This window comes from Electrophorus electricus, chromosome 20, assembly GCF_041902795.1.
Source record: "Electrophorus electricus isolate QZ-2024a chromosome 20, ASM4190279v1, whole genome shotgun sequence".
Lineage (NCBI taxonomy): Eukaryota > Metazoa > Chordata > Actinopteri > Gymnotiformes > Gymnotidae > Electrophorus > Electrophorus electricus.
In genome coordinates, this window is record NC_137516.1 from 3,297,529 (window position 1) to 3,325,000 (window position 27,472).

Here is a 27,472-nt window from a genome sequence, read left to right on the forward strand (position 1 = left end):
TTACACTTTATTGATCCCTTAATAATAATAATAATAATAATAATAATCATCATAATTTCATGTCATGAGTAGATTTGGTCTCTCCCAATGCTCAGTTCATGGCTACAGCCTTGTGTTGTAATATTGAATGAGTAGGTTGCCAAAAGTATTTCTTAGATGTTATTTTAAAAAATAATTTATTAATTTAAGTAAAAGTAACTAGTCGTTCCCTCTTATTGATGTATTAATGTGAATATTAGTCAATATAACACTATTCACCTGATTTTAAGGTTTTCAGTTGAAATGACTGAAGTTACTGATGTTTAAAATTACAGTGTCAATGCAGGGAGCCAATCCACTAAATGCTGCAGAGGAGCTGTGGCACGGCCGATGTGAACCTGACCCTGAGAGGACAGAGATATCTTTAGAGAAGGAACGTGAGAAGGACCTAGAGTCAGGCAGGACAATCCCAGAGACACGCACAGCCAGGCACACACGCAAATGTCAATTATTTGAGCATGTAACCAAACATTTCTTTAAAATACAGACTTTGTTAAGGGGAAAACAGGCATCAGTTGTTTTAACAGGACTGAGAAAAATGCAATCATCTTCCACTTAAAAACCTTGTACAAAATGAAGATGCCTGAGATTGACCAATACACATATTGAATAGTTAAATATGCATAGTTAGATTCAGTAGTATTTAAAACAACAAAAAAAAGATAATAAATTAAGTATAATTTGGAAGAGTTCAACATGCAAATGGAACCCGTTGGGTGGAAAGGCCTAAAGACTCTGAGCACTGAGATGTTGACATGCACACATCACTTAGTCTTGCGGTGACATGGCAACCAGATACTGGGTGATGCATAAACTGATGCTCAAAATGAGCGTTAATCCTTCTGAGGCGACAACAAAGCATGAGGCTTCTGGGTTCTCAGAGGGGTTTGTTTTCCTGGGCAGCAGGAAACGTCAAAGATGTGGAGCAGGCCCAAGTGTCGAATTCCAGCAGGCCTGTCAGCAGACTGGCGGCTGGAAACAAACTGTAAAATAAGGCGTTTTCAACTAGCAGTGGAAAATGTCATAATAAGCTCTGATATGCAAACGCGCCGAGATGCAATATTAATCATTACAGCCGTCTAGGAGTAAGCACAAAGATCAGAGAGTTGTTGGATGACATAACACCAAGAGAGCGATGTTAAAATAAGATCTACACGCTATTACTTCTTTTATAGGGCAAAAATGCTACAGAAAACAACAACAACAAAAAAACACCCGGCCCTAATAACTGAAACCACTCGGTTTCTTGGAAGTCGACAAGCCCTGCCTGCCTTGGCCAAGGGTCATAAAAATCAGATTTAATCCACCATAAGCAATCAGGAACACCGAGGGCTTTGAGCGTCTCCTAGATGATGTAACGACCTTTACAACGTCAACGTGGCATGAAAATTCAGATTTCTCACTGGAACGTGGAAAAAAAGGAGACACGTAGCGACGTGTTTGTGCCTTCACTTGTCGTTCAGCTGCGATGAGTTACGCTCATGTGACTCGTGGCTCTGCAGGCCTGCGCTCACTGCCACGCTTCTGTTTGATGGAGGAAAGAACGAAAACCCCACCACAGCCTAAGCCAGTCAAGTGCAACAATCGGAAGAAACCTCCGTAACGCCGTACCACTAGCTAGTGCAATGTTGTTTGGCGTGGCAGCATATGAATGTTTGCGTGCAGAACCCAATGCCGATCAACTACATTTGAGTGTACTTAAAAGTGGGCTTTTATATATTCATAGGAATTTGAGTAGTTTGAGTGTCCGAACTCTACAAGTTTTAACGAGGTTTCTGTCTTTAAGGAGAACCTTGGGAACAGCAGTATTTTATCGACAGTTTGCATGAAACCCTTTAAAAACAATTATTTGAAATGTATTTTTTCTCAAATGAGTAAATCCTTAGTCTTCTTTGCCTGACTTCTGCATGAAGTTGAAAGCTGCAAACTTTCCCCATGATACATGAGGCTATAATCCCCCAAACTCCAGCTCCAGCTCGTTCTGGGCGTGTCCTCACTCAACCACGCCCCCTTCCTCCCCGACATGCTGAGGAACAGGGACTCCACATTCTAGGAACCAGGAGAAGCAGCAGGCAGCAGACAGCTGAGGCGACACCCAGACCTCAATCTTCCTCCCCCTCCCCAAACCTTAGTTAACATCAATCATCTTGATAAGCTCGCAGAAGAGAAATAAAACGTTACATTGCTTGAAAAGGCTAATGTAAGATTTAATGGTTTAAAAAGGTTGCTGAGAGTCTCTTTAAACTGGAAATGACACTTTAAGCAGGAACGCTGTAGCTAGGAGGCTGATCCTTACCCCGTGCTCCTGCTCCCAGAGGTTGTCTGGATGAAATTAAGTTCTCCTTGAGTGTTGAATGGTACCAGAATGCACTGGGCCCTCTCTACTCACAGCTCACGCTGCCTGATAAAGTAATCACAGCTGAAACCTCACTACTGAAGCAGGCACTGCTGTTTGGCTTTTAGTAACTGACGTGTTGTTTTCTTTACAAGCACTGCAAATATACAGAAATTCAGTTGACTTTTTTTTTTTTAAACTATCTACTGTTGCATGACCTAAAAAACACAAGGGAACCATAGGAGAAATAATCAGCATTTTATTGCAACTACTCTGGTTGTAAATAAAACCCAACATCCAAAAAAACAATGGTCTTAGACAGCGCCATCACCTTAATGAGGGACTAAGGCTGTAAAAATCCTTACCAGACACTCAGCACCATTCATTGCCAAGGTCTGTTTACTCTGTTAGAAGGCCTATATAGGATTTTCCACTTTTAAACCCTACATGTTGGATTTTGCAGTGGGAAGACTCAATTATCCCAGGCATCTTAACCTGTTAGGAGCAATGTTGATAAAACCAACAGAGGAAGCAGACACTTAAGAAATGAGGGCACAGACAACGCAAGGTAAAAAGAAAATTCCCTGTGGTGTGCTCCGAGGCATCGGCACACGCCGTGTTCTGCTCAACATCACACTGTATAGAGAGAAGGCTGGGATGCTGACCTGTGGCAGTCTGCTGGTACACTCCTTTGGATGGCCTTTTGGAAGGGCCTGAACTCTACCACGGATTAAACAGACTAAAAAGACAGAAGTATGAACGCTTCTGATTTTTGCTTTTCCCCCCCTCAACTCTTCCGTTTCACACACAGAGGAAAGCGTGCTTTTGGCTACATGTCAATAAGAGCACATGGCTCAGACCCATCTAATCCTTCTAAACGACATTCAAGCAAGATATTTCCTTTTCTATAGCAATGATTGTACAATGGTGTCAATTGTGAATGTTGAAAAATGATATTCTGAACAAATTAGACATATATAAGCATAATTACAACAATAAAAATAACCCTTCTATACCCAATAACAAAAGGACATAATCCCCAAAAAAAGATTGAATATGGTCCCATGGTAACAATAAGAAGGAAAAGATGGAATAGTATAAGGAAGCCCTGCATGTAAACAACAAAACAAAACAAAGCAGAGGTGTGCGTAGAGATGCACCAAGACTAACAGACTCACATCCTTCAAAGTAACAAAGTCCAAGGACAAACAAATCAGCACAATGAAGCAAACAAAAACAATGGGCAAAATGCACGCAGAGGGATGCACTGTGAAGCCAAACCTTAGCAACCGGGCTCAGATGAACAGCTTCCATGGCTTGATCTCAGACTACTGTACACTTAATCTAGGTGGCTTCATTCAGCTTCACAGTACACCCCAGATATCACATGATCCCATAACGGGTAAAAGGCTGTGATGAATAACATTGTCAGCATAGTTACTAAAGTAACAACAAAAAATAATCCCTGTGGTCATGGATCTGTTGTCTAGCTAGAATGCCACGTTTCCCAACTGAAATGACCAGGCACTGAAAAACCCCCATGACCCAGAGGAAACACTGCACGAGTCGCGTTCGGATTCCCCTGCCGTCCGGGGGTAGGAGGGCCCGTCTTCACCAAGCGGACGCCTGGACCAGAACTCGAGCTTCTGCATGTGTTGCCACGGTTACGGTGCCACCGCGTTCCCCGTCGGATAAAGGACACTGCATTCCTGACAGCTAAAGGGTAGCAGGTGGCATGGCACGGCGTGCATGTGCTTACTTCATGGAGCCATCATACTTCATTACAGCCATGTTCGTAATCACATTTGGTCGTTCTGACCTCTGCATTAAAAACATCAAAAATCTTCAGCGTGGTGAGTGTCAGAAAGAAGACTGTACAACTGCACTACGGGATGATGACCAACTTGTCCAGAAAGACAGGCCATTTTTCAGGAATACAAGATAAATGACTGACTGCCAAACTTCACTGTTTCTAGCGGTTAAGATGAGCTCTGGACCAGACGACTAAAGGCAAAAAAATATATAGATGCATGCCATCGACTTGATTCCTGGGTTGTTTTTTTGGGGGATTGTTATTTCTAGTGCATTATAAAAATGCACAAGTAGAAGTCTCCACTACCGCTACTGCAGTTGGAATCGCAATCTACACACACAAGGGGTCATTGAAATGTTTTGTCACTTAAGCAGTGGACTGAAAACTTTCAGAATGACGTGTTACTATTCTTAAGGCTAAGAAGAGCTAGCTAAAAGACCTCCGAGTGTAAGGGTGGATATTGAAAGCTGGGTGTCTACGGACAGGACAGAGTCAAACCAAACGTGCGCAAAAGGGGAATGGCTTCAGGACAAGACGCGGGCTTCTACTAGAGCACACACCAAGGCCGGGTTCACCCGCCAGGGAGCCAAGAGGCATCTCAGCCTGTCACCACCAACGAAAGGGATGAAGCAACGAGCAGCAGACGGAGCGGTTCAGAACGTAACAGATGATGTAAAAAGACTCGAGCAAGACCTGTATAAAATTGGGGAAGTATAGAAGACCCTTTACGTTTACTTCCAGTATTCTTACTGTGCGTGTGTGTGTGTGTGTGTGTGTGTTTCACGGAAAGTGAGGGGCTTATTCCACTGTGACGCTCTTGGCCAGATTCCTTGGACAGTCCACCTGCATTGAGAAAAAGGATAACTGATGAATGAAGTCGGTGAAGACACAGCACACTGACAACACTCATGAGGCTCAGTGGAGATTGACAGCAGAGACGACTAGAGGAGATCCATGCAGAATAACGAGAAGAAAAGTGCACGGGGTGGTCCATGTGAGTAGTGTGGGGTGCGCGTGTGTGGGGGGCCCTCACGTCATATCCTCGGAGCACAGCCAGGTGGAAGGAGAGCAGCTGCAGTGGGATGACACTGAGGATGCCCTGCAGACAGTCCACGCAGTGCGGCACCTTTATGGTGCGGCTCGAGTTCTTGATGGTCTCGTAGTCGTCCTTATCGCAGATCAATATAGGCCGGCCCTGGCGACACAGAACCAGCGCGCCATCACAGACGAGGCGGCTTGAACGGTCAGCCTCACAGCCGTTCGAAGTGCTCGGCAATTGCTTTGTGATTACACGTTAGCTTTATAATGCAGAATCCGTTTGTGATGCTGAGGTGCTGTTTGCTTGTGAGAGTTATTTGCTAAATGTTACCCGTCTTACCTGCTTGCAGTGTGGGTGTGGGTGTGTACCTGTCTTGCCACCACCTGCTGCAGAGCATTCTGGCACTTGCTGTATGTGTGGTCTCTCATGATGATCATGATGACGGGCATGAGCTTGTCCACCAGAGCCAAAGGTCCATGCTTCAGCTCTCCAGCCAGGATGCCCTCAGAGTGCATGTACGTGATCTCCTTGATTTTCTACACACACACAGTTAACAAATACTGCTTGAATACCACAGTACAGCCTTACATACTTACAGATGGTCAAAAGATACTGTTCTAAGTGGACTCATGGCAGAACCCCCAACTGTCTCTGCAAACCCTGACTACAATGAATACAGTAGCCATCCAAACTACAAAGCCCATGAAACCTCAAGTTCTAGCTGCCAGGAGCCCCAAGTGTTGTGCAGCCTCAGCAGAACAGCTAGGTCACGGGTTGTTTTCAGGACGACCGGCACATTTTTGTTTGAGGAGTCGGCTGGCGCGACAGAGCACGAATGGCCAGCCTCTTGTCTAACCCTGCCTCTCCTTCTACTCTCGACCGCCGATCTGGTCGCCCACACAGTAAAGCAGCATGTGAACTCGGCAGGACCCGTTTAAGGCCGCAACACCACGGTCCTCAGATCTTCAGACGAGCTTTCGAGACACAGACGGGGCCTTTACAAAAGCACTCGAGGAAGTTACTGTAATAGGCCATGTTATTAATCTGCAGCTACTGTGCCATTACTCGGCTCTGCCAAGAGAGTGCAGCGCTAACCTACGCTGCATCACGAAACACATGTTGTGCTGTCGAGTACAGTGGGCCGTAAATCCGCCTCACTGGGTGCCCCCGTCCGAGGCACTTTCAGGTCGGGCCCTGCTGTTTGGGGGAGGGCAGGAAATGCGTGTAGCGCGGAGAACCAGTGACGGATGGGTGAAGGAGTGGCCTCACCAGCGCCCCCTCCAGGCAGGTAGCGTAGTGGTATCCTCGGCCCATTATGAGGACGCTCTTCTGCTGGTACAGCTCGGTGGCAAGCTTCTGGATCTCCTCATCCAGACTCAACGCCTCCCTTATCAGATCTGATTGGAGAAAGAAAGAGTGGGAGTTTCTCTTTTTTGCATATCTGCTTGTTTGTTTATTGTGACGTCGCTTTGTTGGCGTATTTTGGTTCAGTTCGGAATTCTTCCCGTCAAGCCTTAAGTATGCACCAAAACATACAAACAGGGGATCAGACTTAGAGATGAGAAAACAGGAAAAGGCTATTGCAATTCATCTCTGTCTTTTGTGCACAGACACACACACCCAGAGTACGAGAAAGTTCAAGTGAGAGAGAGAGAGAGAGAGCGCGCGAGAGAGAGAGCAAGTGAGGGCAAGATAGAGATAGCATCAGCAGTTTTGAGTCTAATGCAAATACTGGGCAGCTGGAATACGAGGAACTGTAGCAGTACACTGCCAAGATTTTGCTGACCTAATTGGCTTTAGCCCAACTATTAAACTCCACAGACAGGAGGTGGGGAGAGAGAGCGCGCGCGAGTGTGTTTGTGAGTGAGAAAGAAGGGGGAAGGGTCTTCCCATCAGACACTTGTGGTCCAGTTAAAAGACCCAGCAGTGAGGGTCAGAGCTGGATACGTCTCTCTCACTCACACACACACTTCGGCCTTTATGGGCATTTTCAGTGACGTCTGTATTACTGTGACTAAATGATGCTACACCTAACCCCTATCACAATAAATAACATTTTTTAGATAACAGTTTTTAAATAACAGTTTTTTTTTCAAAACAAGCATAATGGCCAAATTCCCTTGCATGTTTTATGTCACAAACGTGTGTGTACTCAGACACAGCTAGAGACAGGGTGTGTGTGTGTGTGTGTGTGTACTCAGACACAGCTAGAGACAGGGTGTGTGTGTGTGTGTGTACTCAGACACAGCTAGAGACAGGGTGTGTGTGTGTGTGTGTGTTCACCTGGAAGAACTTTGAGGCCCTGTATAATCTCTCGTCTCCGAGGCTGCACAGAGATTCTGTCATCACACATGAGCAGGGCAAACATGATGAGAGCCACAAACTGGCTGGTGTAGGCCTACAACGCAAACACACACACACACACACTTACTTTAACAAAACCTTAAAGCAAAGCTAAAAGGTATCCAGCCCCCAGCTCTTCTCCAGCCGGGGATGCATTTCACGTCGTGTTTAGAAGCAGGGTACAGAAAAAAGGGTAAGAGGCACTCAGATGTAAGCAGAGCCCAAAGATGCAGAATGCAGAGGGGCAGGTGAAAGAGTGCCGTCTTCACTCACTCACTATGACAAACCTCCTGGTGTCCCTTTTGCATACAAGAGCTGTTTTTATGATCAAGTACAGCAACAGCCAACATCGTGGTAACAATAATGAAATATTGTGGCTCCCTAAATAAGGACAGAGGACAGGGTGAGGTGGCTGTAGACGTGCAACTCATTACAGCAGCGTTACAGCCTGGTCCGTTACACCCAGCTGATATCAAATCTCCAGTGTTCACAGCATAACTCTGAACTGACTAACTCAACTCTACAACTGTAAATCTCTAACATACAAGACAGAGAGCACAAATGCAATCAAACGTGGCTAAATATTTACAGCTTTCCCAAATCGTCTCGGGGGAAACTAAAAGAAACCTGAGAGCCCAACCAAGGCAGTTTGTCATCGCGTACATCAAAAAGAAAGCAAGTGGGAGGCAGAGGACCGGGGTCGGATCTCTCAGCCATACTTCACATCCACACTGACCATGATGGTGCCCCTCCCTCTCTCTCACTCTCTCTCACTCTCTCACTCTTATGCACAGGGACACACACAGCAGGAGGACATAGAGGCAGCAGGGCTGCTGCTTGCTGGAATGTAGGAACAGTCGTTCCCTTCAGCCTCCCTCCACACTCCGCCCTCCAACCCATGAAACAAAAAAGGTATTAGACCAATCTGGCAACCTCAGGACTAGGACAGAGCTGCTCACTGAACTGACGACTTAGTCCGACATCACTCCCGATAGTCCGCGGTTTTATTGTCCGACATCACTCCCGATAGTCCGCGGTTTTATTGAAGGGCATCGCTTTTACAGCAAGAATTTCGATACATCAAAATGCAACAAAATGGTGACTGACTGCAAAGAGCCGGATGTCATTACCCGAGAAGCCCCTACTAGGGTGCCCATCTTTGTACACCCAGCAGATATTTTACAGAGCTATATAAGTGTCAGCACTCGCGCCGCCTGTGGATAGGTGCTGCTTTTAAACCAGACAGAGAGGGTCTCGCTTTGAATTTTATTTTGCAGTAAACCAACACTTCCATACGTTTACTAGACTGAGTTTGGCTGCAGGATCAACATGGGATTTTAGTCAGAGTGGCTGCCTCTGGAATGAGCTCTCCGATAGGAAAATCCCTGGAGGGAATCATTACTTCAGGGAAGCCATGAAGTTGAACGACATTTAACATCTTAATAGCCTTCACAGACTCAATCTGGCAACCCAGGCAGGTGGGGAGGTTTGGTAGGAGGTAAAAAAAAATCAAGAACGGATGAATGGGTTTATACTTCTTCACTGAAGGAGAAAGGCTAAGGCTAAGGGGGGGTCCAGTGGAAGATGACCATTCCAGATCGTTCTCTCTCTCATGAACATACACACACACATGCAAGCACACACATCTGACCAGTGAATGCACATCAAACAAAACCTTATTAGGAGAGGAATGTGGTTTTATTGCTGATAAATTAGGCTAGTGCCAATTCCACATATTTCAGTATTTGAATTATGACTCACCAACATGAATGATAAGTCAACATTGTCATTATGCCCTGCCCTCTATTGTCCCTATTGTTTATACAGTATAACCAGCAGCTATAAAATAACTGCTATGATGATGTTTATGTAGCTTTTACAAGCCTCTGCTGGAGTTTACATTTTAACAACACCGCATCACACTGGAGGTGGTATGTGGAGGATTAATCATTTAACAATATAGTGACCAACGCCACTGTCATTACTTTGAAACTCCTTGGCTGCCTGTCACAGTGCATATACCTACCTGCCAAGTACCTGTTTGGTAGGTAAAACCTGACCTTGTGTTGGTTTTCTTGACTGATTTTATATATGGTGCACAATGGTTCACCATTTCTCAAAAAACACCATTTGTTTGAAAATCTGATATTTTAGGTCTTCCTTATGCAGAATTATACAAGGATCTAAAGGGCTCTCTAACATTAAGGCCTCTCTGAATCCCTTGTGTTTTTTCCAGCTTACTTAGAGACATAAGGACTCTGCTGAAAGAAACAGTCTCCCTTCTTACTTTCCAAAGAAACACTTAGAAATACCATTGTTCAGCATTGACCATGTGTGAAAATCTGATATTTTAGATCTTATTTATGTAGAACTATACAAACATCTCAAGGGCTCTCAAACTAAGGCACCTCTGTACATGCTTAATTTACTTATATACAACCTTAGAGACTTAAAGACTGCTTCTTCAGCAGTCCCCCTTCTTTTTAATTTCCAAAGAAGCACTCATCTAAGAGCAAGGAAGTAAATGTTTATTGGAAGTAAATGTTTATTTCTTAAGAAAGCTTACAGAGATGCACTTGTTTTTTTGTTTACGATGCTCTTTGCATGTATGTTAGAGGAGTGGTGTGTGTGTGTGGGCTCACCTTGGTGCTGGCTACTCCAATCTCAGGGCCAGCATTGATATGGACCCCGCAATCAGTTTCACGGGAGATAGAGCTTCCCACTGTGTTGGTGATGCCCACCGTCAGGGCCCCACGCTCCTTACAGTACCGTAGGGCCAACAGGCTGTCCGCCGTTTCGCCTGAACAAACACCACCAAAATAAAAAAATACTCAGGTAAAAACTAAGACAAACAGACAAAAAAAAAAAAAAACCCACAATGGGGGGGGGGAAGGAACATGGATTTCTGGTACCTGATTGGCTGATGAAGAAGCACACATCGTCCCTGAACACAGGCGTGTTGCGGTCCAGGAAGTCACTGGCCAATTCCACCATGACGGGCAGTTCGGTCAGCTCCTCCAACACCTGACGAGTCTGAAAGCGAAAGACAATATGACTGAGGAAGTTTAGCAGCTAACGGCTTTTAATTGTAAGAGGGCTGCGTTACTACGTAAAATGTACTCGCAAGTAATTTTTGTGTGACTGGCTTTATGGTGTGTGTGAGTTCATGCGATCCTGCACTCACTGCAACACCGGCGTGGTAGCTGGTTCCACATGCGATGAGGATGAGTCTCCGACACCTCTGGATCTCCTTGATGTGATCTTTCAGTCCTCCCAACGTCACTACACACACACACACACAGGTAAAAACCATCTAATTTTCCTTACAGCGTAAGCCAACCTAAAAAAGTTGGAATCGTACCAAGGAGAATATCTTTTACCAAGGAGAACATCTTTCAAGATATTCTCCTTGGAGAATATCTTTCAAGGAGAATATCATTTCCTGATTACTGTTTGTTTTCCCCAGGAGGAAATCCACTGTGCCCATTAAACTTGAATTTCACATTCCCTTCTGGAAGCAGAGGGGCAACCTCACCAGGAAATGTCTCTTGTGTTAAGCCCTGCTATCCAGCAGACAGCCTGCCTTTTTCATGGCAGACTGGCTCTCTGAGGTGAGCATGGGGTGTGGGTGTGCATGTGTGCATTTGGGATCGGGGTGGGCATCTTCTCACCTGTGTTATCGTCAAAGTTTACTCTGCCTCTCATGGTGTTTACCACAGACTCGGGCTGCTCGAAGATCTCTTTCTGCATGAAGGAGCTGTAGTTACCTGCGCACAGGTGGGGTGGGGGGGGGGGGGAAGAACAGGTCTGTGTCGGCGCAGACAGGCATGGGACCATTCCGATTTATCTGAATAAAAAGACTGCACCGTGGTGGCCAAGAGTATAAACATGTAAAAGAGCGCTGACCTCAGATCAGCTCAACCTGTCCAAAACCAGATCCTGGACCCACTTTTTACAGTTTGTCTGTACAAGTAGCTCTATTTTCTTGAGTGAGTAGTTCCTTGTGACAAGGGGATAACAAAAAATCTAATTGGACTCTAAAGTTACATTGTGGCATAGACATCAGCTTGGACTGTCATCAGCAACACAGAGCTCTTCCAGCTGCCTCGTGGCCGGTTCAAGCGCTTAGGTAGTGACATGACACCGATTACAAATGAAGAGGCTCGTTAGGGTGAGTGGGTATAGGACTGGGATTTCCCATCAGCCTTAGCGGGCAGAGGAACTGTGACGCAGCCTGCCACAGCTGAAATGTAGGTCACGAGAACAGGGCTATTTCATAAACACTAAAGGGTTTGGGGGGGGGAGAGAGAGAGAGAGAGACAGAGAGAGAGGGGGGGGGCCAGAGGAAGGAGAATGGAGAGAGAGAGAGAGAGAGAGAGAGAGAGAGAGAGAGAGAGAGAGAGAGAGAGAGAGAAAAAGCATACTACTGCCCCCTGATGGCTAAGATCGATTCTAAAAGTGTGAACTCTAAATAAACAAGAGAACCAGATCAAACCAGCAACAAACAAGTCAAGTATTACTGCAAGAGTTAAATGAGTTGGTCTTGTCATGGCAGCTACGCTGATATCAGCATGCATCCACCCACTAAACATGTAGTGGTTCAACAGGTAGGGGTAGCCGGTAGTGGTTAGCTTCCATCTTCTCTTATGGCACTCATAAGTTAGACCTGTTTGTGCACATTCCTGTTGCATGTGAATTAGTCAGATGACGGAATCAGACAACAACACATGACAAGAAAACCCTTGTTTTTTCCAACAAGCGAAATTTAAATCCTCTTTTCACCACCAGTGCTGAGAAACAGTGTTTACAAAAAGCCCAAATCATCTGACTGAACATTCATTGTTCTTGGAATCTTAAATTTAACACTTTCAGCAGCTACTGATGCCAAGAATGTATTATTCAATTTTCAATTAGAATTCTCAGAATCAGATTTTCACAGAAGAAAAAGTGTGGCGTCATGTGACAGTCATGTGCAGGAATAAGAAAGAAAGAAATCTGAACTAGCTACCACTCCCCGCAAGGGATGTCCCAGTGGGTTTTTACTTTCTAACTCCATTCCTAGAAGGATGATGGGTTTAAAGAATGTTTTTGGTCTTCACAAACAAGGACCTCAAAGCCAACAAAACCAGGACAAATTTTTTCCACCTCAAAACATTCATAAATCTGAGAGCAAACCAAAAACATGTGAGGTGAGACTCTCAAACTGCCAAGAAAGTCGGTTTACTATGCCAGGTCCTAGTGCCCACCCTGTTCCTCCTCACCCTTCATGATCTGCTGCAGCTCCATCTGCAGGGTCTGGATGGCACGCGCCGGGTGGTCACCCGCTGTGCGCTTGATCCGGTGTATAGACAGACGCCCATCCATCACCGCCGCAATGTCATCATCTTCCAGAAAGATGACACGGTTGGTGTGCTCAATCACGGCACTGGAAGGATTAATTTCAGCTGAAAACCAGTTCACTTCAGGGAGACACTACAGAGCAGTTTTGACGCTGGCTGCATTAAATCAATCACATAGATTTAAGGGGTGGCAGCAAAAACAGCAAGCTCTAAAAAGAGTGAGGCGGGTCAAGATGATTTCAGGAAAAACAGCTGCTGTGTAAGAGATCAACACTGACATTCGGATATGCACATCAGGACAATAATGAGCTACCAAGGAAGTTTACAAAACTTGGAGGCTCAGAGACATGTACCATGACCAGTGTCAAACTGTACTGTAGAGAGAGAGAGAGAGAGAGGGGGGGGGGGGAGACAGATGGACACCTGGCATCAGAGGCGAAGTAGTATTCAACAGATTTCTCATCCACAGGAAACAGGCAAGTGTCCTGACCCATCCTGGGAAGAGTGGTGCAGCTTTTCTTATCCTTACCAGCTAAAAACAGAAAGAAAAGGAAACAGCAGAACTCTAACTAATAACAAAAATGGGTACGAGATTTGAGGCACATGCGCAGTCCCTGTGCGGGTCACTCACAGGAGCGGTAGAGGATGGGAATGTGGTCCGTCGAGAGCTTGTGGTCACTTTTCACGCCCATCAGCAGTGGACTTCCTCTCCTGGAGGGACACACGAAGTAGCCGTTGGCGACGCCATTGAGCAAGTGACTCTCGTACAAAGGCAGATTCGAGCATCCTACTACAGCAGTACAGCACTGCCAAATTTGTCTAAGTCAGCTAAAATGCCCTCACTCATCGCACTTGACCAACTCAGTTCAATTTGCATTTATATGACGTGCGGTACCTCGTTCCCACGGCCTCTCCTGGGAAGTGGACACTCTTGAAGACGAGCGCAAACGCTCCCTCCTGATATTAAAAAACCAGAGCGGGGAAAACCCCCAGAAAGTGAGCCCACCTGAAAACAAAGCCTTACATCTTCTGGTCCCTTGTGGGGTCAATGGTGAAAAGGCAAACAGTGTGACTCTCACCAGCTGCTGGGTGACCTGCTCCACGAGCGTGGCAAAGCTGATGTCATCACTCTCACGGTTGTCATACATATACTTCACAAGCTTAGCAATGGACTCTGTGTCCGTCTCTGACTCAAACTCGTAGCCTTTACTCTCCTGGGACGCAGAAATATTAGAGATGGGTGTACAGCTGGAGAGAGGGATGACTAAACGGGTGGTCAGAGGGGAAAAATAAGAAACTCACCAAGAACTTTCTCAGGTCTTTGTAGTTGGTGATGATCCCGTTATGAATGACAATGAATTCTGTTGGGAACAGCAACCAATTTGTCACAAAGACATTTTAGACAAGTGATCAGACACACCGCTGATTAAAGTTTTAGAGTTGCAGATGATACAAAAATTGTGCCCTAGAATTAAGCCCTGTTGAAGTGTATTGGAGGCGAGTTATTGGCCCCATCTGTAATATAAATATAATATAAAACCAGGCATCTGTCAAAAAACATCTTAGATCCAATTTAAACTACCCCAAACGCTGAAACAAATATAGATTTTTTGTTTTGACACTTGAGTGCTCCTTTATATAGCCTTGTAAATAATTTGGAAAGGGAGATACCATTGTGCTTGTCAGATCTCTGTGGGTGACTGTTGACAGGACTAGGGACACCATGTGTGGCCCAGCGAGTGTGTGCGATGCCGAGGTGCACATCAAACTCCACATCCAGATCAACATCCTGCTGCTCTGTAGGAGTCACGCCACACACACACACACACACACACACACTCTCAGCTAAGAATAAAATGATACCACCACGTGTCAGCTTGCAGGGAATGTCAGTTCGTCTGGATCTTACTGTGGATCTCCTCGTCCAGGACCTTCACTTTGCCTTGCTGTTTGATAAGCTGGATGGCCTTGGCATTGTTCTCCCATTCCTTGCTATTGCCTCCGTCAATACCCACTCCTGTATCCCAACACACCCGACCCGCAGCACAGTGTATACTTAACGTGTTCCCAAAGAGGTTTTGTGTAATTTGAGGAAGGGTGTGTACCTGCCGAGTCATAGCCGCGGTACTCCAGCCGCCGGAGACCTTTAAGAAGAGTCTCAAGGATCTCACGACGAGTGCGAGGCACGTGATAGTTCAGATATGCAAAGATTCCTGCAAAGAGAGAGAGAATACAATACACCTCACGCACACAGGTAAAAATTCATGCAGAGAGAAGATAGTACCCCTCACACACACACACACACACACACACACACACACACACACACACACACACACACACACACACACAGATGGAATGACTGATTGCTTGTACATCAGGGTGGTTTGCTCAACTGAAAAACCCCATGTACCAGATTACTGGTCTGTAGACATGTCCAAGCCCGATTGATTCTAAAAGCCACAGTTGACAAAGATGCATACAGAGGCTTCCAACAAGGAATTATTCAGAGCGAAAAATGGTTCATGGGTTCTGGGTTTACTGGTACGACCACTGTCCTTTCTGCATTTTCTACCTATTGCCAGAATATTGCTCCTACAGTCTACTACAGTCAGGTCAAGTCTTCAAACTAATTTTTAACCCTCAGGTTAATGGCAAGAACATTTGTTTTTGAATGGTACAGAACTTCAGCAGTCATTTTTATGTCAAGGATTTATGATCCCAGCCTCACTGAAAATCACTGATTTCTGAAAGTAAATGAATTTGAATTAATAGATTAAAAAAATAAAATAAAATAAAAACCTGCTGAAAAACTTTAACCACCCTTAACAACTATCTATAAATATCCTGAAATATCCTGTCTGTGAGGCAGACCTTCCACACAGCCTACAATCCCAGATCAGAAACAACTGGTCTGATGCCCCAAACAGCAGCCAGGGGAAAAATTCCACCTTATCGCAAACACACACAGACACTCTCTCTCCTCTTGCCTTGGGGCAGAGGAAGTTTAAGACCTGATAAAACCAAATGTAGAGATAAACTATCAGCATTATTTGATAGAGAAGGAGACAGTGAGAGAAACCACTTGAGAACTGGTTTAACCCAAAACACAGCAGGGAGGACTGCTCCACTATAACATGTAGTACTAGGCTTCAGCTATATTTAGACAGTTGCTCCTTTACAAAATATTCTATCCGAATATGCACTGTTTTCCAAGGCTTGCATCACTGTTTCTGCAGACTCCCACATTTTAAAAGCAGGCCCAGCTATAACACCGTAACTTAAAAATATTCCATTCCCAGAAAAATGTATTTTCAGATTTCAGTTTTTAATATCTGGCAAAACGTATATTTGCCACTACTAACAGAAAAACTGCACTGACTAAATTCTCCGAACAGAAACTCCAACTGTGGCATTTACAGCCGAGATGACAATAACTGGGATGATTTTAATAGGCATCAGACACGGTAGGTTATTTGGTCAGCTCTATTGAAGATAGAGAACCAGAGAAAGACTAAAAATGGTACAGAATGAGTTACTGTGAGGAACTTCATCGACATGGCAAACTGACCCACTACTGCTATATTATTCCAGAATGGCGGGGAAGGGCCAGGAAATTGAGAAAAGCATGTTTTTTTTTTTATTTAAGGCCAGAGAACCAGTTTATTCCTATCTACCAGTTATTTGAGACACAGCATATGTTTTAACAAGAATAGCTGTTCACTGGGGTCTTGCGATACCAAATAAGCCATATGAAACCTGACTGAAGAGACTGTATACGCAGAATGCCTTTCAATGAAAGAACGCATTAGAGAGAGAGACTGCTTAGTTCATTTCATTAACTGCATCTAGCCCATAGCAAATATATGCAGGACACTGTGTGTGGAAAGAAATCCAACAGAAGTGCCACTGACTAGAGTGGGCTTGTGGGTGTTGTCTGTGTGGATTATGGGTTTGGTAGGTCACGTAGGGTAGTTACACAAGGCCGTGCTTTGTATGCAAAGATGACTATGGAAAATGAACCAGAGATGGAATGGGTCAATAAAGTAAGACTGTGGGATATAAAAAAGGACCAAAGCCAATCAAAGCATGTGCAGGCATTGTATGTTTCTGAACATACAAATCCATAAAAAGAAGATGCAAATCTGCAGAGTAGCAAGTATCTTACCCAACACTGTTTTTTAAAAACACACTCCCTACATGGCGACAAAATTCTGTTTAAACCACTCTCGCGCTCCCGGAAAATCAACATATTCTTACAGTTTCCACATAGTCAAGCCTCAGGTTATTACTGTCTCCACTCCCATCCTGAGCGTCTTGGCTGCATATGTGCTTCTCCCTAAGGCCACACATTAATGAAGCCGCCATCTAAGTTTTAACGTGCCCCTTCCTGATCTACCAGTGGCTGCCAGGCCCTTGAGCTAATTAAAAAAATAGTCATTTATCGGTGTCCAGGGAGTTGAAGAAAACCAAAGAGGAATACGCACTGCAGCAACATATGGAGAGAAGGGGTCAGTCGCATCCACTTAGTCGGCTGAAGCCTGTACGAGTGTAACTTAGTTATCCAGCCAATTACTTATCTAAACGGCGGCGCATTACAACCGTAACAGCAAAACAACAGCACGTTTCTGGGTTATAAATAAACGAAAAGAACAGTACGTTTCTAGCTTTCAAATAAACGAAAAATAACAGTGGGTTTCTAGATTATATAGCACGGACCTGCACAGAGACGACTCTCGCTGTCTCTAGTTAGCTAACCTCTCCTGTCAAGATAGCCATGACTTCTGTCCGTTTTGTCTAGGTCTGGCACACAGTGCAGTCAACGTGTGTGTGTGTGTGTGTCATTTGTACATCAACTGTCCGATAACCCTAAATGACAGTGCTGACAAACAGCCATGTAGCCATGTAGCCATGCTGTGTGGGTTAGCTTTAGGGCTAAACGTCAGTGATTTCTGCCTCGACCATAGCTAGCCAACCACGATATTATGCTTTCGTCCAAACACGCAACTTTTTTTTCCTTTCTTAGCATTACGTTCACAGGCGAAATAAAACGCACTAGTCCGCATAAGCTTTCGTACGAGTGAAAGAACAGTTGTAATTTCGGCTTCCTTTCGTACTCACCACACATGTCTTCGGTCCTGTCTCAAACTACCGTTGCGTTGCTACTCAGCTTCCCAATCGGTGTCGCACACGTCCCGCCCCGTCGATTCCTATTGGACGAGAGCCACGCTAGACCCTCGTAAGCCATCTCTGATTGGTAGAACTCGTTTCACTCTCCGCGCTACCTGCCTACGAAACCAGTTTATACGTGGCACCAGGCTACGTCCATGATGTAGGCCAACACCTGCTTTGCAATGCATCAGTGTAGTAAGAAAGGTACATTTCAATTCTGTATAGTGAGCCATATCTGAGATATCATACTCCCCTTTGTATGCTATACTTATCAAATGAGTCTATTACAATACAAGTACAAATTTGATAATAAAGGGTAACAAGTATAATATGGAAGTTAGTATTGATAAGGTGTGAGGCAATGTTTAAACTGTAATTAACTGGACACTGGCATTTCAAATCCAAATCCACTAGAGCAGAGGCAAAAGAAATGATGCCTATTATTAGAAATGGTGAATGCTTAATGACAATGTTTCTTAATCAAAATAAATAAAACATTCATTGTTTAGATGCAGTTTTAATTTGCATTCATTTTACATTTTATGTCTGTACACTGAAGTAAAGCATTTTAGTAATACAATCTAAAGGAAGACATTGACCATCCACTATTAGATTTGTTTATGTTGAAGTTACAGAGAAAAAAACTAAATGTATCAGAAGTGCTAATCACTGGCATTCTGAATGTACATCCATTACAGTATAATGAAATAGAGAAAAAGAGGCAGCGAACCATGTTCTAGTATCCATGCCTTGTATATTTGGAGTCGAAAAGGTTATTTCAAGCTTATTGATGAGCTTTACTGATGTGACTCCCTACTTGGCGAGCTCTCTAATGTTATGAAGTCCTCTCTGTCAAATGGCCTGTATGGTTTATAAGGCTTTAATGTTCTCACACGTGATTTTGGGCATAATGTGCAGTTACTGTTTTCAAGGCCTTCAACATCCAGGTTCACATCCCCTCCCCTCCCCTCCCCTCCTCCCCATTACTGAGCAGCCCCCAGCATATTCAGGCCTCCCTTTCACTCCGCTGGACAATGGCATGAGCCGGGACTGCTAGGATGTAGTCCGGATCCAACATTCCCGCTTAGCAGCACTCATCGGTGGGCTTTGTTTTCAATGTCCGAATCTTCCTTCACCTGAGACAAACCACAGAGGTCAGAAGATCAGTAACTCTCTGACCGAGCCTTCCCCAGCTCAGTGTTTAAAAGAATGTTTCATCCATTTCAAAGAAAAGAACAGGCAATGCTAGTTGCTAATAATAAATGAAAGTTACTAGGAGCCAACCAGCACCAGATGCATATGAGATGCTATCAGGTTGTTAGCTCTACTAGTTTTCACTCGCTTCCTGGAACAGGTCTGCTCACTTGCTCCACCCCCTCCACCTCGGGGACGTAGAACTGCAGCATGTTCTGGATACCACTCTTCAGCGTGACTATGGCACTGGGGCAGCTGGTGCAGGAGCCCTGGAGCTTGAGCTTCACAATGCCATCCTCAAAACCGCGGTACAGCACGTCGCCCCCGTCCTCCTGCACTGTGGGCCTACACGAGAGAGAACCACAACTCAAAAAAAAAAAAACCCCGCAAAAAACTCCATTCGGCCCGTAGACACAACCCCGTTCAAGCAGGGGCTTTTCAACTGTACACCTGGGAATCCACTGACCCGCATGGTTATGTTTATGCTTTTGCACCTGATCAGAGTTACAAAGTTCATTGGCCAGTGCTGGTGCTGAAGACCTCTGCTGCAAAGTGCACCCTTCCTGGAAGGTGATAACCAGAAACGTTACTTTGTGGTCTTATTTCAGCATAACAGACAGAGAAAGAGATGAAACTGCACCTGATGCGCGTGTCCAGCAGCTCTTTGATTATGGCAACTACCTCGTCATCGTCTTCCGAAGGCGCTATAGAAGGACGTTGTTAAGAGGAGTCAGAACAACTTCCGCTCAGCAGACTGTTCAGTGTAACCCCACGTTCAACATTTAAAGACCACCGACGCTTACGTGGCAACAATGAGAGAGATCAATTGTAATCATCTCAAAACAACTTAACTGGTGCCTTATTGATTACCACACATGCTTTGACCATAATACAAGCATTAGCTTTAATAAAGAAAAACAACCAATGATCCAGATTCAATGAGCAAGAGATGATACTTATGCCAATCTCACAATACCTGTGTCTGCCTGAGGAGTTGCGTCTTCATTAACGACGGGAAGACCAGACGTGAAGAAGTCCATGATGGTTGCAAAGACATCAGGTTTGACCATCTTCCACTCTGTGTCAGAATCAGTCTTAAAGCAACACAAGTCCACAGTTATTCATCTAAATACAGTAACCTTTTGACAAAGAAAGATTTGAAGACCGTTTTCACTTGCTGTACCTTAGTGATGGTTATGAAGTCTGGTCCTAAGAAGACACTCTTGACTCCATCAATTCTAAACAGCTGTCTGTGGAGAGCATCGCACATTGACATTGAGGTACGTTTAGGTTCATATTGGGTCTGGACCAGAACAGAAAGTTATACACTGCTGCATTTTAATTCTCATTCTCTTAGTGTTCACACTGACATATTTACTGCTGAAGCAAAAGATCCTGATTGAACCGCTTTTACAATGTACATTTTGCGACAGCGATACATTATATGATATTGTTTGATGATATCGATATTGTTGATATCGTTTCGCTCCGGAACAATACTCTGCGCTGGGCTAAATGTGGTTAAGGGGTTCGTGAACGTGGGGTGGTATTTTTATCAGTCAAAAACTCAAGATAGTAAAATGCATTAAGGATGGCATGATGGCATGAGGTATTCCTCCACAGCAGGAAGAACATTTTGAATACTTGGGTTTTTGTAGCGCTTTCCCTTTACAAAAAAAAGATACCTTGTTGCATTTTAGTCCTGGTTCTCTTAGCTTTCACACTGAAATGCTGTATGCTAACGTATGCTAATGAGGCACTTTATTTTCTCATTGCACCACGTTGACCCGCTGCTCATGTCTACATCTGGGGCTTTACCAAACCAGACACAGACAAAACTCAAGCTGTGGTGTATAACTTTGGCAAGGGTCCAAAGCTGCTTCAAGTGGCTGAAGATTTGGGAGACCTGACTGTCACCACTAACAGCGCCTCTCTATCCATTGAGAAGCTTCCTGTAACTGCAGAAGGCCTGTACACCTGCCAGGCTGTGCATGACACTGCTGAGGGAGTCAGACTCTACTACTTCTGTGTGTACCTATGGGTTCTAGGTTAGTGAGATTAAGATTTTGCCCAATAGCCTTTGTTAGGCAAGCTCAGTTTTAATGTGACACTCATCATCTGCAACTGGCAAATTATTAAATATTCAAATCCAAATAAAATCAATTGATTACTTCACGTTGTAGTTAAGGGTTCATGTAGAAGCGGATTGACCTGATCCAGGGGTCGCAGTCGGCTTATTTCGTGCGCACCAGAGACTGAAAGGCAGCGTTCTGACTTGCTCTAACAAACCGAACTAACAGAGCAATTGCACCTGGGTTTGTTTTAATTGACACACCCTGAGTTTAACTACAACGAACAGACCTATTTTCACTGTTAGAGAACGACCATACAATGTCTAAGTATGCTGCATTACTCACCTGGCCAGTGGCGAGCAGTGGGCATCTCTGGGAGAAGCAAAGTCTAATGTCCCAGACACCAACACAGCACGGCCAGGCAGAAACTTAAGGCTGTTTGGGTTTGGAGTGTCCTGAGTCTGAATGAACATGCTCCTCACTAGACACACACACACACATTTTTTTTACACACACACACACACACACACACACACACACACGCACACACACACACACGCACACACACGCTGCCTAATCATGAGAGACTCTCACTGCACGCACTTACCGAACACGCGTGGTTGCAGCAGTGTCCTCGCGAGGGGCTTCGCGTGGAAGGGAGCCCTACTGAGAACGTCTCCATGGTAACTGCACGCAGGATATCTTCTATGAACGTGTCGAGCAAGTAAACAACCAGAGCTTAAACTGATGTGAACGCATCAAACCTTATTAATTAGAGGAAGGATTTGTTTTAGCACGTTGACAGCGGCGTCGAGAGCCAAGTTAGAGCTAGCTAAGAGGCTGCTTTGGTCGCTGAATTGTTTAACGTATAACTTTAGACGTTTACATTTAGACGAATGGACATGACCGAGCGTACCAGTGTCGGGAGTCTTTAAATCACAGATGTGGGGATAAACTAGTTAGGTTACCCAGGTCTCTGTCACTCAGACCTACTATAAACGTACGTCTGTACTGTTTTAAGTCCAACACTTAAGACAAAACATCACTACAAAGTTGCAACTTACGAGCCCGTTATGATCTTGCAAACGCTCCGTAAAACTCCTGCACTCCGACACAGCGCCATGTTCGTCGGGCCAAAACAGACGTCATATCCGCCGCTTCAGGAGCGGAGAGTATGAAGCCCAAAGCTCGCAATGCGGCCTCTAGTGGTCAGCATCATAACTGCAGACTCAACCTCATAGGCATATGGGCAACTTATGGAAAGCAAGCATTACTTACCCTGGATTAAAAAAAACAACATTTAGTGTAATCATTTTTGTGTGAGCCACGATGTCCATTTATGAAAACAACCCATCATTCAATAATAATAATAATTTTCTTAATATAATACTGCACTGTAAGGCCAGAGTTCATTGTTAAAGATCTTTTCCAGGGGGCTGAGAATGCCCATCTATTACACCAGCTTTTCATATTATGCATATTATGAATGTAAATAACAAAAGTGTATTATTCATTATTATTAAGTACATAGGCATGTGGTACTTCAGAGTAACAATATTACATAGAATTATGGACAATTCTTCAATTCCTGTCTTTTATTGTATTCAACTCTAGCATGACAGTTATCAACACCGAGCAGTGCTTTGGATAACTCAAGTATTTCAAAATGTGTGCCTTCACCTCCAGAGTCTGTGTTACAGTCTGTGTAGACGTTAAACACAAAATGCAAGCACAAACCCCAAACACACACACACACACACACGCACACGCACGCACGCACACACACACACACACACACACACACACACACACACACACACACACACACACGCACACTAAACATCTCAAAAGTTCAAATAAGTACACACTTCAAAATGTCACAAAATACCATGTCATACAAATGCCACATCAAGCTTTCGGGGTCACCCAGAGCTGATAAACAACCTTACTGTCTCAGTAGTGTCACGTGAATGTGCAAAGTCGGAAGTTACCACGAGGTGTTGGGCACTCACAGTGATGCTACATCGGCTCACCGCTTTGAAGGTATTCAAAAGAATAAACCAAAGGAAAATGACACAGACAGACAAAAGAAAAAAGACAGAAATAACAAAATAAGAACCTTATGTCAAAATGGCAAGGCCAAGAAACATCAATAGATGTGTATGTATTGATACTATCCAATATTGTGGTGTTTAGAAAGTCCGTGTGTTGATGCATATATAGGAAATATTGTACTGCTACTTGTAACAATAAGGTGGACACAATTACCCACAAAGGGTATAGACACAACTTGCAATCACGTGATCTGGGCACGTCGCCCTTTACAAGATCATCAATATTCGATCACTATTGGTTTTATCTCCCGTGCTAAAGACAAGATGACAGTGTAGTCAAATTCACAACCTGTAGGTCAGTTTGTGTGCAGCACGATCCAGCATATATGAAGGAAACATTGGCAACATCAAGGTCCCAAAGGCCACCGTATTTCCACAAAGTGGCACCAGCACAGTGTAATTACAATTGGTTTCACTGCACTTTGGTGTGTCTAATGCATCAAGGTATTCTGTACCCATGATTGGACAGGTAATTACTACCTAAATACTAAATTACCAGGGACCTCAATTAATTGACAAGAAAAGGATTTGCTCATCTGTATGGAAGCATTAAAGGACAGACAGAGGGCAAGCTTTAAAAGTGGGGACCTTCAGGATTTACGAGGTCCCTTTAAAGCGCTGTGTAAGCACCCCTGCTCATCTCCTGTTTAGTTAGCAGGGCTGCTGCATTCATGAGATCTCCAGCAGCCTGTGCAAAGAAATGTGCAGTAGGTAAAAACACCACCATAGTGTAAATTAGAGTAGTGCACCAAGTAGGGAAGGAGTGAACATAGTGAATCTCTCTCTCTCTCATATTATTTATATATATATATATATATATATATATATACAAATATATATATATATATATATATATATATATATATATATATATAAATATAAAATGATTGATGGTCAACCTCAAAGCAATGCAAAACCACCTAATTATACATTATTTAGACATGCACTAGGCCGAAAAAAATGGACAGTCTCTCTCAGCATAGGACCAGACTGAGGTAGGCAAAGAACAGATGATAAGACAACCCCCATTTTGCGAGGAATAAGGGGGCAGCCCTACAGAAGACCCCTCCACAAGACACAAATGTGCTTCTTTCTTGAACGATATTTAACATTATGGCTGCAACGTATTCACGGAGCAGCTTTTAATCAAAGGGATTCACACTTATCTTGGCATCTCTACATCTCTGGGTTCTTAAAACAATGGACTACAAAATATAATACACTGGGTGCAGACTTGCAAGGTGCAGCTCAATTCTAGGCGTCTTTTTGAGCGTAGTGTATGGGACTTGTAGTGTCAGTGCTTCTCCTGGGGGGCTTTAAGATGGAAGGGTGCAGAAACAAATGGATCATTTACGTCAGGCGTACAGGAAGCGACCGGACCCTTATTGCCCATGCCGGACTCCCCTAACTGGGCCCCATCAGCCTCAGAGGCGAGGGGTCCCTCGTAATGTCTGGAGTATTTGGCTAAAGCCTGCGGTCGAAAGGGCTGAGGAGCCACCTGGCTGAGGATGCTGTGCTCGTTGCCGCCAGGGTAAGAGATCACCGGGTGGGGGTGCTGCGAGCCGGACAGGGTGACCGGATGGGGGTACAAGGAGCCCCGGGTTTCCTTTCGCCTGCAGAAGGGGGCTTGGAGGAAGACGTCGGGCGGGTGGGGCGGAGCAGAAGGCCGGAGGAACGGAGCGTTAGCAAACACGTCGTCGCTGCCGCCACCGTCGGCCCCCTGCGCCATCCGGAACGGAGCTTGGGAGAAGACGTCGGCATCGGGTTCCGATCGACCGGCCTGCCCGGGGGCCTGATGGGTAATCAGAGAGGAGTGCGGGGTAGCGGCAGGCTGCAGGCTGGAGGGAGCACAGAGGCTTCCGGAAGCTGCCGTCTCCCGCTCCTCTTCGTCGGAATCCTGCAGTAACGGCCGGGAACCGCTGCCACTCAGCTGCACCTCCTTGCTCTTGTGTTCATCGTCCTCTTCGTCACTGGAATGGAAGCAGCCCTCGGCAGGGATCTCCGCTTCGGCGGCCTCCAGAAGCTTCCCATACCCATTAGTCCCTTTTGCCTCTGCAGAACAGGGAGAGACCCGAAAGGGTCACATCAGGTCAGGAACAAGGAGACCCTGTACGGGAACACTCACAACCTAACGTAGACTCAGCAAGATGACTTCAATACAAGACAGCTCAGCCTGTCGGAGCATGACGCACTTTTCCTAAGGTCTCTGGAAGAGTTCTAATTATGAGGGATCAGGTCATGACAGATATACTTTGGAGTTGTAATAGCAAAGACTTTTTAATATCTTTTTGATTTCATGTTGCTGAGTCTACCTTAAAACACGCTCAATCATGTGACAGTTGTTTCCGCTATAGCCATGTTCTATGCCAGACACGTTTAAAATAGGATTCACAACACAAATGACGTAACTATAAATCTAATAATTATTTTCCAAAAAAAAACCACATATACAAACACAAAACATTTGCAAGCAAAAGCCCACACCGATGCACTGGACAAAAATAACCCTTCCACATACCAACCCACAAATAACAGCTACCACAGACAGTCTACAGTCTTGCATCCACAAACTGTCAAAAGTTGTCAAGACCTAAAAACACAGAACCGTGTCTTGAGTATTGACAGGAACAGGTGAAACGAACAAAAATAAAGAAAAAACAGCGGAAACAAGTTATCATTGCAAGTAGCAGAGCACTTTGTTGGTGACCATGATGGTCAACTCAGTGTCGTTAGCCGGTAGATACCGTACCGAGTTTGATGTCAAAATGTGACTTAATAATAATAAAGATCAAGAAAATGAGGAATGCAACACAGAATGATTTAAAATACAGATATGTACACAGACAAACTCTTACCTTCAGTCTGCAGGCAACGGACAGCATATGTAGGAAAGGGTTAATATAGCATGAATCTAGAACTTTCTAACCCTTCCCCTGAGAATGAATCCTCTGTCAAGGCAAGAGAGCTCAAGACGCAGCTAATGCGATCACACCCCTCCCCACTGATCGCTTGTGTCCCGTGTTTTAAGTCCAAGTCTTACAGGTACATGCTGTAGGGTCTGGTGAGCCACTACCTTTTTGAGTTTGGAACCAGAATTTCAGGAAAATAAAAAGAAAAATGTAAATTGTGACTTGCAGGAAGACTGAAAAAAAAAGGAGAGCTATTCTGGGTGTGAATGGGGGTTTGAAATTGTGGTCAGTAATTACTGTTCAAAAGCTGGTTTAGCCAAACGACATCTTGCCCACGTGGGAAGGAACAACAATCTAGAAGCAATTTGGACAGAACGGCGCTCTCGGGATGCCTGGTTTGGGCCAAGTGTTACGTCATACTGGACTCACGCCCAGCATCTGACGTCAGTCACCCGTAACGTTATAGCTCATCAGAACACCACTGAGCTATGAATGATCAGGGACCAGCTGACTTTCAGAATATGAGAGTAAAAGTTGGAACTTGGGGGTGGGGGTGGGGGGTTGCCAGATTGATGGAGCAAGCCATGGTACGCAGCTATGAGGGCAGGATCGAAGAGACACTCATCACGCACTACCAGTGTTGTTCGCATTTACAAGTTTATTCACCCACCCACTCATTTTGTAATTCTTTTCATCACCACCTCATAAAAATAGAAGTCACACGCTCATACAGAACTCATCTTTTCTCCAGAAAAGTGAGACATCAATTACATTTTGTTGTTGTAACTGTTATTTCTCTTTATGCAGACGGGAACAGGCAAGTTATACAGTGCACACACAAAAAAGGTGCGACTAGCAGCTCAGCTGAGTCACTGGGACGGGGGGGTGGGGGTTGCCCATGAGAAAAATGCCGCACAGGTAAGCCACATTATAAATCTGCAGACGACCTAAAAGGTGCGACACACACTGGTGAAGGGGAAGCAGAATGGAAGGGCGGAGCAAGAAGCTGACAATGTTACACAATCTCATCCACTACATGGAGATGATTCTACAGTATTTACTACGTTTGCACCAGCTCTGAATACAGCAAAACAAAATAAACA

The 27,472-nt window shown here is 44.6% G+C and overlaps 3 protein-coding genes across 14 annotated transcripts in view; all 3 read right to left on the reverse strand.

Annotated features, from left to right (window-relative positions):
• Positions 1 to 2,618: 2,618 nt before the first annotated feature.
• gfpt1 (glutamine--fructose-6-phosphate transaminase 1) lies at positions 2,619 to 18,091 on the reverse strand. Its single transcript, XM_035536128.2, has 19 exons — positions 18,030 to 18,091; positions 15,014 to 15,121; positions 14,818 to 14,925; positions 14,580 to 14,705; positions 14,211 to 14,269; positions 13,988 to 14,122; positions 13,804 to 13,865; positions 13,540 to 13,619; positions 13,332 to 13,440; positions 12,831 to 12,994; positions 11,241 to 11,336; positions 10,754 to 10,851; positions 10,482 to 10,602; positions 10,212 to 10,369; positions 7,510 to 7,624; positions 6,496 to 6,623; positions 5,595 to 5,762; positions 5,221 to 5,382; positions 2,619 to 5,030 (listed from the first exon to the last, which is right to left on the reverse strand). The coding sequence occupies exons 1-19, from the start codon at positions 18,034 to 18,036 to the stop codon at positions 4,986 to 4,988; spliced, it is 2,049 nt and encodes a 682-aa protein (XP_035392021.1). The 5' UTR covers positions 18,037 to 18,091; the 3' UTR covers positions 2,619 to 4,985.
• Positions 18,092 to 18,581: 490 nt separating this feature from the next.
• On the reverse strand, positions 18,582 to 22,540 carry nfu1 (NFU1 iron-sulfur cluster scaffold homolog (S. cerevisiae)). Of its 2 annotated transcripts, none has more exons than XM_026995975.3 (8): positions 22,411 to 22,540; positions 21,954 to 22,051; positions 21,692 to 21,827; positions 20,458 to 20,524; positions 20,251 to 20,368; positions 19,915 to 19,978; positions 19,445 to 19,619; positions 18,582 to 19,216 (listed from the first exon to the last, which is right to left on the reverse strand). In XM_026995975.3, exons 1-8 carry the CDS (start codon positions 22,467 to 22,469, stop codon positions 19,175 to 19,177), a joined length of 759 nt encoding a protein of 252 aa, XP_026851776.3. In that variant the 5' UTR covers positions 22,470 to 22,540; the 3' UTR covers positions 18,582 to 19,174. The 2 variants fall into 2 exon arrangements, with proteins under 2 accessions (XP_026851776.3, XP_026851777.1); XM_026995976.3 differs by having other exon boundaries at positions 21,954 to 22,033; positions 22,411 to 22,490.
• Positions 22,541 to 22,833: 293 nt separating this feature from the next.
• aak1a (AP2 associated kinase 1a) overlaps positions 22,834 to 27,472 on the reverse strand; it is a 29,441-nt gene continuing 24,802 nt past the window's right edge. For 9 of the 11 annotated variants that reach the window (XM_081703669.1, XM_081703672.1, XM_081703665.1 and 6 more), the window contains one exon: positions 22,834 to 25,512. In XM_081703669.1, coding sequence (XP_081559795.1) covers positions 24,755 to 25,512 — 758 coding nt within the window. In that variant the 3' untranslated portion in view covers positions 22,834 to 24,754. Of the gene's footprint in view, positions 25,513 to 27,007 lie in introns of those variants that run through there. The other 2 variants (XM_081703674.1, XM_081703673.1) reach the window with 1 other exon arrangement.

What these genes read in the sequence shown, in the direction of transcription:
- gfpt1 (XM_035536128.2), bottom strand. An exon ending in AGCAGGTCACCCAGCAGCTG is followed by an intron (nt 13,866 to 13,987) that starts GTGAGAGTCACA and finishes TTTTAATATCAG; the next exon opens with GAGGGAGCGTTTGCGCTCGT. An exon ending in GCTGCAGCAGATCATGAAGG is followed by an intron (nt 11,337 to 12,830) that starts GTGAGGAGGAAC and finishes ACCTGTGCGCAG; the next exon opens with GTAACTACAGCTCCTTCATG.
- nfu1 (XM_026995975.3), bottom strand. Translation starts at nt 22,469, where the DNA reads ATGGCGCTGTGTCGGAGTGCAGGAGTTTTACGGAGCGTTTGCAAGATC. An exon ending in ACTTCATAACCATCACTAAG is followed by an intron (nt 20,369 to 20,457) that starts GTACAGCAAGTG and finishes TGTTGCTTTAAG; the next exon opens with ACTGATTCTGACACAGAGTG. An exon ending in AGGTGGAGGGGGTGGAGCAA is followed by an intron (nt 19,217 to 19,444) that starts GTGAGCAGACCT and finishes GGTTTGTCTCAG; the next exon opens with GTGAAGGAAGATTCGGACAT.